This window comes from Fundulus heteroclitus, unplaced genomic scaffold (genome assembly GCF_011125445.2).
Source record: "Fundulus heteroclitus isolate FHET01 unplaced genomic scaffold, MU-UCD_Fhet_4.1 scaffold_72, whole genome shotgun sequence".
In the NCBI taxonomy this organism is placed as follows: domain Eukaryota; kingdom Metazoa; phylum Chordata; class Actinopteri; order Cyprinodontiformes; family Fundulidae; genus Fundulus; species Fundulus heteroclitus.
This window is the reverse complement of record NW_023397165.1, coordinates 316,262-326,391: the sequence shown is the minus strand read 5'-3', so window position 1 is coordinate 326,391 and position 10,130 is coordinate 316,262. Positions and strand designations below refer to the sequence as shown.

Below are 10,130 nucleotides of genomic sequence, written 5' to 3'. Positions count from 1 at the left end.
TTAAAATTTGTTATTTATGCTGATGATACGAGTATTTTTTTGATCTGGTTGTAACGAGATGTCTCCGGTGAAGGCTGAAAATGTGGTTTGTTAATAATAATCCAACAAAACTAAATGTATATTGTTTGGAAAGAGATCTGTTCCTTCACAAATACAGAGAGAAGTAATCATTGAAAACATTAAGCTGGAAAGTGTATAAAATCTTAGTTGGAAACCTCATATAAATTAGTTCAGAGTAAAGCTAGCAAGGAGTATTGATATACTTGGATATATGTGAAACTGTATAAAGCTATATCCTCTCTATAACACACTTATATTACCTTAGTTGTCATACTGTGTAGAAATCTGGGGAAACACATATAAAACCAACCTATTTACATAAACTGTACAGATAATATAGGCAAAAAAAAATTGTATTATCCGGATATGTTTAAAGAGAAGGCCGGAGATATGAGCTAAAAAGGAAATTTAACTCAAAACAACCAAGAAGAAATACCACATTTAAAAAGAATGTGAATGTCTGTTGCTTGAGTTAAGCTGTGGAACAGCTTGCCAGAAGATCTTAAACAAAGCAAAAACATAGAACAATTTAAAAAGTGACTAAGATGTATTAGGATGATTGAAAGCTATAAACAGGTTTGAATATTTGGAACTTAATTGAAACTTCCATAAGGTCTGTTTCCTTGTTTTATTTTATTTTATTTATCTTCTCTTTTCTTTAATTTAGTTTTCTGTTAGTATATGCTGCACTGAAACCTTAGAGTTTTAATTGGTTTGTCAGAAATTAGGAATTACAATGTAGACACTTATAAACTCAATAGCTTCAGCCTACACCTTTTCAATCTTTGTAAATATTAATGATTTAAATTTTAATCTAATGAATGCATTTGAATGCTGATGGATTTTTGACTGAAATAATTTGATGGCAACATTTTGTTTTCAAGATAAAATAAACTTGTATCTATAAGATAGATGACTGAAACTGAGCTCATTCTGTACAGCTCTGATTCCATTAATTCATTTTGGATATGGTGGTTCAAAATTTTTGTTTTGTCACTGGGGTTCCCAGCATTGCCTGAAGTGCTGTTGCTTAGAAGAGGTGTTTGCTCTGCTAAACGCTATCAGTGGCATTCTGCACCAATTTTCCACGTCGCCTCCGGCTTCCAGGGGCTGTTTCAACCACAAATGGATCTCATTCTAACATTTGTTTATTTTTATTATTAGAGTCAGGTAAATGATGGAACGATGAGCTGTGCCTGCTCCTGAAATAACCTACTCAGAAAAGCTGCTTTTTTGTAATGAGAATTACATAAAATAACTTTAATATACAGCATATTTCCAGTCCAAACTTTAGATTCAAACATCTCCAAAGGTCACAGTGCACATCTGTTGTTTTCTGCAAAACCTCTGCTCATTTGGTATGCACCGTGCATTTGACTACACCAAGGGGGGAAATTTAAAAAAGAAAAAAAAATAGTTGAGGCTGTTTGTTTCCTGGCACCCAACAGCATTCAAACGTACCTGGAATAAAGACCAGCGACCTTGTGAGAGTTAAACGAATCCTGTAGGTGGCAAAAGGCTGACAATGAAACACACTTTTCCAGCAGAGGTGCCGATTATTTTTAGGGAGAAGAAAGGTGGGATACAAAATGGGAGATAAGGGGCACAGGGAGTGAGCGGGATTAACTTGGCGGGAGTTGAAACGTGTGCACACAAGTTGCATCCTAAAGAATCAGTTACCAAGAAGGTTTTTGTTCCCTCACTGTGCAAGTCGCCATTAAGGTCAGAACCCTGTTGCTGCTGCACTGTAATCATGACTGAGATGGATCTACTACTCAACCTATGAGAAAAGTGGCTCCATATATATTTATTTTTTTCACATGTTGGTTAAACTGTAAAACAGCTAAAGATGTAAAAAGTTATAAAGTTACTCCTGCTTTAATGATGGGTCGCAGAAATGCAGCTGCAGATGTGTTTTATCTTTTTTATTGACATTAGCTCAGCATTGTGGATGACTCAAATCTATTGAGTAGTCAAAGACTTTAATTGTAGAGAACACCCGATAATATCTGTGGCTGCCATCTAGATTCTCATTATATTTACAGTAAAGTGCTGTGTAAACTGCGTTTACATATCTGGGTCCATCAGGACTGCACTTAGTGAGCAGATGGTCATACATTCTTTGTTTAAACAGGCCTGCTGCGCAGTTTTACCCTATAAACACTGTTCATATGCTCGTATGTAGAATGTAAAGTGACGCTCTGATGGAGCCAGTCCAAAGGTTCAGCAAAGGAACATTATACATACATTGCTAAACTCCACCCACCCTTCCCCAGCTGATCCATTTGACAATGACTGCATTGTATTTTTGAGGGACTTGTATCTTAAAACCCAATGTAAAACGTGAATTACAAACATTCATTTTACCTGCCTCTGTATCCATGTTTTGTTTTTTTATCTCATCAGAAATCTTCTCACCGTAGTCAGTCATTAGGTAGACGTCCAGAAAATTCTCAATATATGAAGGCTATACAGACCATACAAGATTCTAGATCGAGATTATGTTACCCTCCATGCACTGGCCTGCCACAGACATCTTGTTTTGGCTCTATAATGTTGGCCAATCCTTGTCTTTTTTCAACCCAATAAAATATACGGAAAAATTTGACTTTTTTAATCCACAGACAGTCTGAATTTGGCCTAAACCAGGACGTTAGAAGCCATGTTTAGGTTGCCTGTTAATTCAAGACCTACCATCTCTCAACAGCTTTTAATCATGAATACATGCCAATTAATGGATGACTTTTTTCCACCTCTCCCTTTTAACATTAATAAAGAGGGTTAGGGTTAGTGAAGAGAATGCGTCCTCTCTATGTCTAGGAAACAAAAGAGGTGCACAGTTTGGAGGGTAAGAATCAAGCTAAACGACAACCTCAAGACATTGCCTTTAACCTAAAAGGAAGCAAGAATGAATGTATGTGAGAACAACATGGGAACAGTCTTGTTTGGTGAGACCGGCCACATCACCACAGTAAAAGGACTGCAGTAGAAACAGGAAAAAATAACAGAATCCTTTGCGGCTAACACAGCCACGATCCACAGATTTATCCTAACAGCAGAACCTCCTGAGCTTGTGAACTAAATTAATTTTTCGCAGCAGCTAAACTAAAACTCTGACCAGTACAGAGAACTCTTCTTGACAACAGATCAAAACAGAAGTGGTTTCATGTTATGAGAAGTGATACTGGTATTCAGTTTATTACCGATGGCAACAACACAAGGAGGCAAAATACCCCTCAGATTTTTCAACACTGCTTGGTGACGGCAGACAACAAGATCTGATTAGCTAATTTTTCCTCTAATAAAAAAAATGACAGACAAATCCAAATGAGATTATGATTTATCTTTTAATGGCGAGGCCTCCCTCTGATCTATTTTAAAGAAATTGTGACATTATTTTATGTTTTACTTCTTTACTGGATCCATTCAGGACCTTTTGCCTTAGAGGGGAGATATGCAAATTACACTTATTTAGCCCCAAATACGTTTTGTTGTGTTCGTTGTTTTGGATTTTGTTTGCCTTGCTTTTGCTGTATACCTGAATGTCTCTCTGACTCTGGACACCACCAAGGACTGTTTTTTTTTGTTTTTTTAACACAATTCCTGCTCTATCCCACGGATATGTCAGCTGCATGCCTGTCTGTGCATGACCCAGGTTGTCTCTCGGACCTGCTCTCAGTCTCCAGCCCGTTCAGCCAACATCCTGCAGTTCAACAAACTCCTGAAGTTAGCAGTCGGCTGTCACCTCTGGCTGTCCCCTGCTTCTTTCTGGACTTTAGTTTGCCTGCACCAGGTTTTGTTTTTTCCTTGTTTTATTTTTTATAATAAACTTTTTAAGCACAATACTGTGTTCTGGCTTGAATACCGGGTTCTCCAAGTTCTTGAGTATTATGGTATTTGCCTTGGAACTGCTAAACAAGGTCATGAACCTCTGGCTAACCAATTTTACAAATCCACCATTTTTATTTTTTTCCACGCAATTTTGTAGTCCAAGCTGAAGGATACCGAACATATAGATAAGTGAAAATGTTCAATTGTTGGGTGTATTAACCCAGATAATTCATTACACTGATAACATTTAAAGCAGGATATATCCTCTTTAAAAGGCCCTGATGGCTCTGGCTCTGGCTTTTAATTAAGACCATTCATCTGAAGATTTGAAGAGAAAAGAAATGTTTATTATGATTCAGCTAAATTCAATGCTGTGGCAAACACACACCTCCTTCATTTCAGATCCCCGAGGTTTTGTATTTGCAGACAATAGTATAATCTGATATAATTGTTGCTAAAGGTCTAGATAATACCCCCCCTCCCCCCACACACACACACACTCACTCACATACATCCATTTTAAAAGAAAAAAAACAACATGACACAAGTATAGGCAGTGTCCTCTCTAATGTCATTTAACTTGATGCAACATTAGCTCGCTAATGTGTCTTAGATTATTTTTTTCAGCGTGTGACCACAGGGACAGTTATCATTATTAATTGAGCTTTAAGTGTGTGATCCATCTACAGTGTGTATCAGATCAGTCAGCCGTGCGTGGGCCGCCAGCCATCATATAATTGAAAGATCACGATGCTCGAATGGAAATTACAGCGTGCCTTCAACATTCAGTGAAGACCGGCACCTGGCACACCCACTGCGTCTGGGTTTTATTTACAGGCTTTGTTTCTGTTGTCTGGCGTGTGATCTCGCTCGACAACTAAACAGCACCAGTGAGGGAAAACCAAAGGCTAAAAACCAACAAGTACAACCACTTTCCTTTTATCCAACGGACACAAGATAAATCTTTCATTCAGAACAGTAAATAAGTGCCGCAGCCCCAGATTACTGAATACTGAAGTGGATATGATCTCTTTGTGATTTGAAGTAACTTGGAGGCTGAGACTGAAAATTTAATTTTTTTTTATAAAGGCTGATTAGATGCTGATTGTTTCACACACAACAGAAGATTCTAAGATAGCAGAAGAGCATTAACGCAACAGCTGCAGATACCCTACAGCCACTGTAGAGGACTTAAACACAATTAACTTTTGTGAGCCTTTCTGCTCACATTTTTCTTCCTTTTACGTTGAAAGGAAACAGATTTTCTGTTTCTCCTCCCGTTTCCCGGGAACAAAGACAGATGAAGGTGGGATGTATAATGAGGCTGATTGAGTCAAACAGCTTCTTGACACACTAGTGCCGAGCCCACATCTGTTGTTGCACAAAAGTGCCCCCATGTTTTTCGATGATGTCTTCATTTTAGTGTAGCTCATTACAGCTCAACCTGCCTTTAACGGTTGGATGGGCGCATATGGTGAAAATCTGTGGGGAGTGTTACCTGCAGGTTACTCGGTGTGCCGAGACGCGATGTCCAGGACAAAAGGAATTATTTGTGGTCTTCCCCTCCTCTTCCTGAGAAATGGATCCGCACCTGAAACATTCCAAAAGCATACATTTATTGCATTATTTCATTTAAAACAGAATTTGAAATTAAAAATGCTAAAAATATTTAAAAATGTAGTGTTATAAGAATGTTATAATAAAGAGGCACAATCTATTGGCTGATGTAAGTCAATGGTAATACATCATTATCGGTCAGATAATATTCATTGTGGTAACACATAATGACAATAAAGATTATTGATAAGGAAAATTTAGCTAATATTGATAACCAATGTTTTTTTTTCTATCTTGTTGCCATTTTGTGTTTTGGGAGGGGGATGGGGTTGGCTCGATGTGTAGTCTTGGAGAGAACAGTGTCTGGTATGGGAAACTTAGGGTCTCGTCTTTGCTTTTTGAAGATTCTTGGTTCTGTTGGTGTTTTGAGGCCATGACCATATAGGTTGCACCGGATCGGTTCTCAACCAAGCGTGGCTCCTCTCAGCCAGAATCTGCTACTCTGAGGCCATGGTTCTCAACCAAACAGATGTGGACTGCTCCCTCCGGATGGGAGTTAGCCTCTGCCTCAAACTCAAATTGCCAAAGGTCCTTTACGTTAAACCATCTTAGTGATAGCAGGAGATGGATAAAGAAAAATGATTGCATTCATATAGGGCTTTTCCAGGGAGGCCAATTATTGATATGCAACAAAGGTGTAAAAAAAAATCTGTAAATCTGGAATCTGTAAAAAAAACATTAACAGAGACAACTCGTAGAAACACCAGGTGTCCAGAACTGCCAACATTTAGGGGTACAATGAAATTATGTCTAACTTAAGATAAACAGTAAACTGACATACGTTGACTAACAAAGGCCAAAGTCCTGAGGATCCTGACATAAAATGACCTGAAATGTAGAAGCGCGATGACAAATATGCTGGCGTTTTTGAAACCACAAATGTAATAACCTCAGTACACTTTGATAACTGGTCTATGCTTTTAATATGGTATAACACCTGGCCTTCACAGTCCCCAAAAAGATCCACCACCTTTCAGGCCTATTTTAACATAAAAAAACTGAAAAACAACTCCCTCCACTCTATATTACACCCAAAAAAATCTTCACTGGTAGAGAGAGATGTTCTCAGTGTTTAGAAATATCCTGGATTATTGTCTTTTCTGCACAAATCTGTTCATTTTTGTTTCGGCTCGTTGCCTAAGCTTTAACAAAGGTCCTTTACCGTGCTTCAGTCTACCTGAACGTCATTTTAAAGTCTGAGACATGAGAGCTCCTTTGCCTTCTATCTTCTCCAGACAAGCGAATGTGCATGAGAGACTGCTGTCATGGAATATCAAGTACTGATTTACTGTATTATACATTCAGAGATGATGCTTCCTGCTGTCCCGCCACCTGTTCCGTCAGCCGAGAGCAGCGTCGCTACGCGCACACACCCACGGCTCGTTTAGCAGGGCGCAGCACTTCAAAACACAAACACATCCTCATTCACTAGTCAAAGATCACAACAAGCAGCTCAAAAGCACATAACTTCCAGTTTCTACAGCACAAGCTACTTACGCTCTCTCAATGTATAGATACTAAGGTTGTAGTCCTGGAGCTTCGCCGTCTGGCTGCAGCATCGTTCTCTCTTAACTCCTCCATATTTGACAGTGACAAAGTACATCTCCTGGTCGTTTATTTGTCTCCTTTGTGAAAAATGAAGCTATCAGTTGTAGAAGAAGAAGAAGAAGAAGAAGAATAGCAGTGCTGGGTGGCATCTGAGACTCGAAGCAGCGCACGCTTCCCTTTCCTCTACTCCCCCCTTCCTAAATCTTGCTGCATTGACCTTAAAAGAACAATCCATCTTGATCAGAACATGATCCACACGGCACACCTTCGCCAGATGCTCTTTTTATACAGGGAAGTGACTGCTTCATCACTGTAGGAGTAAACGAGCCAGAAATGGAAAGGTGAAAAGAATGCATTTGTTCTGTCTTGGACAAAAATTAATGCATACTTCCCTCACTGCCACTTTGTTGACACTGTCACTTTGGTACAGGTTCAATGTCAGAGAACTGTTATTCACTCTCCACTTCCATTCTTCCTTTCCTTGTCCTGCTGCCATTTGTGGACGTATATACCCATACTGTGTGTCATTATGCTCCTGCAAATCTTTCCCTTCTAACCTGTCTGTATGTGCTCCAGGGCTGTTGACTCATGCAACAGAAGTTGCTGTCGGCATTCTTTCTACACGTGCATTTCTCTGTATCATTTTTAAGATGACACATGCAAAGTATGCACAGTGCCCTGTTCAGTTCAAGCAGAAACCCTGCAGCCTGCAGATATTTGAATCAAATCCTAACCCCCTCACCTTAAAGTCTCTAAAAATGTATAGGTTGCTATTTGGCCACATTCTTTGCTGTGGAGAAAATGTAAATGCATGGAATATTCATGAAAAGTTAGTTGTTTAGTTGTACTAATGTTTTATTTTAAATGATGAAACACTAGATCATCAACATAACGTGGGACTTATAAATTCCCCTGAACTTACCTCTGTGCTTTTCCAACTGCCTCCACAGATATAAGTAATCATGTACGATGCTACAAGGGTGCCATCACCTAAGGATGGTGTGAACGCAGTGGCCAAGCCTGTGGTCCCTGGATCTGAACCCGGGACAGCTGCAAGTTCAGGAGGGCCGGCAGCCAATGCTGTGCTGCAGGCTAATACTGAGGATGGCCAGCCAGCTACAGAGGAGGATGAGGAGCCCATACTGGCACCCGTCCTAGTGAAGAAGCCTCACAGAGAGATTTTGGACCACGAGAGGAAGAGGAGGGTTGAGCTCAAATGTATGGAGCTTCAAGAGATGATGGAGGAGCAGGGGTGAGTAAATGAGTCCTAAGCAGCCTTGTGTATATATATATATATATATATATATATATATATATATATATATATATATATATATAAAGCATGGGCTTTTTAGTTAATCTTTTCCATTTGAAGTCTCAATAACTCGATACCACACTGTTGTGTGGTATTGTATACTTTAGGTTAGATTAAGGCCATTTTAGAACCAAGTAAAGAACAGATGTGTTATTTGTTAGAATAATAGGGGTTCACTTTATTTTTACCATGACCGAAGGCTCCAGTGAAATCCATGCAAACAGCACTTAGCAATGAGGTCAGCATCACCCCAAGCAGATCAAACAAGGGTTGAAATATTTACAAGGCAAGCTTGACCCTTTGAGAAGTAAAAGAACATATCTGATGAAATTACCAGCGTCTATCCAGTGTCTTGTCAGTTCACTCTTAACAAGGTTCTAAGGCCAGTTCAGCGAGTTTAAAATGAATTAATTTAAGGTTATACTAGGTTATACCTGGGAAGACCCAGGGGAAGACCCAGGACACGCTGGAGGGACTATGTCTCCCGGCTGGCCTGGGAACGCCTTGGGATTCCTCCTGAGGAGCTGGCCCAAGTGGCTGGGGAGAGGGACGTCTGGGCCTCCCTACTGAAGCTGCTACCCCCGCGACCCGACCCCGGATAAGCGGAAGACAACGGACGGACGGACGGACGGTTATACTAGTTCACCAACCCTGAGTTCACTGGTTTTCTAAACTAGTTCTCGTTCATTTATCACGTTTTCTTCTGAAATAGCTCTAAAAACATATATGGAGGTTCTGACATCATTAACTTAGCAGTGTATTGACATTGTCAATTACTGGTATATATATGTTTCATTCAGTCCTGTCGTCTTCGCTTAAATAAACTGTACTTTATAAAGACTGAATTTCCAAACACCTGATGTCTTTCATATGTTTTAATATGGTCATAAAAATGGGTGCAAAAAGAAACACGCCACACGCATTCAGTTTGTAATTCCTATATTTAAAGTAAAATCAAAGCCGTTATTGTCAAGTTTAAAGCACAGGGAGAGGTATACGTTATCAGTATCAGGTACCCGCAAAGACTGCCGTGTGTGTAACAGGCCAGGGTTAAAATTCAGCCTGGGAGCCCTGCTTGGAGAGGCCTTGCATCCGATCCCATGACGGATGCAAGGGGAACCATAACTTTGACATGAATACTTTTTTTGCAGTATAAAAACACTTTTTTTCCAACAATTAAAACTATTTGTATGTATTTAATTATTGAAATAAAACCTATTTTGAGTTTTTAAGGTTTACTAGGCAGCTTAACATAAAAATCAAAACAAATATTAGGGAACAAAAACTACAGATTTATTCTGATGTACAAGCTAGACCTGAAATTAATCAGCATTTTCACCCTGTTAGCTATAAAATGCCAAAAAGCTGTGGTTTGGGCAGCAATCCTTAGATCTCAAGTGGTTTAATATAATTTAATCTAAACACGAATTATCGACCCAGCCCTGCATCTGTACTTCGAACTGTTTTGATAGTTCCTGCTCCTTCTCCTTCTCATTCTCCATCACCTTCTCATCCTCTTTCTGCCGTCTTTCTGTCTCTTCCTCCTCCTCCTCACTCCTATGGCTGACATTATTCTGTCCCACTGCATCAATTCCACGACTGAAACTGGCCTCCTCAGCAACAAATAAAAGTAACAGCAACGATAATGAACATTGTAAAATTTGCAGTTAGAACACACACACACACACACAAATAAATAAGGAATGCGCTAAACACACACAGTTGTTTTCTCTTTCTCTTTTCTCCACATTTCAGTTAT

At 39.4% G+C, this 10,130-nt stretch overlaps 1 protein-coding gene across 3 annotated transcripts in view; it reads left to right on the top strand.

Annotated features, from left to right (window-relative positions):
- Positions 1 to 7,981: 7,981 nt before the first annotated feature.
- The window catches only part of srrm3 (serine/arginine repetitive matrix 3), an 86,382-nt gene continuing 84,233 nt past the window's right edge, over positions 7,982 to 10,130 (top strand). For 2 of the 3 annotated variants that reach the window (XM_036134033.1, XM_012865033.3), the window contains exon 1: positions 7,983 to 8,308. In XM_036134033.1, coding sequence (XP_035989926.1) covers positions 8,019 to 8,308 — 290 coding nt within the window. In that variant the 5' untranslated portion in view covers positions 7,983 to 8,018. Of the gene's footprint in view, positions 8,309 to 10,130 lie in introns of all 3 variants that reach the window. The other variant, XR_002428290.2, reaches the window with a different exon arrangement.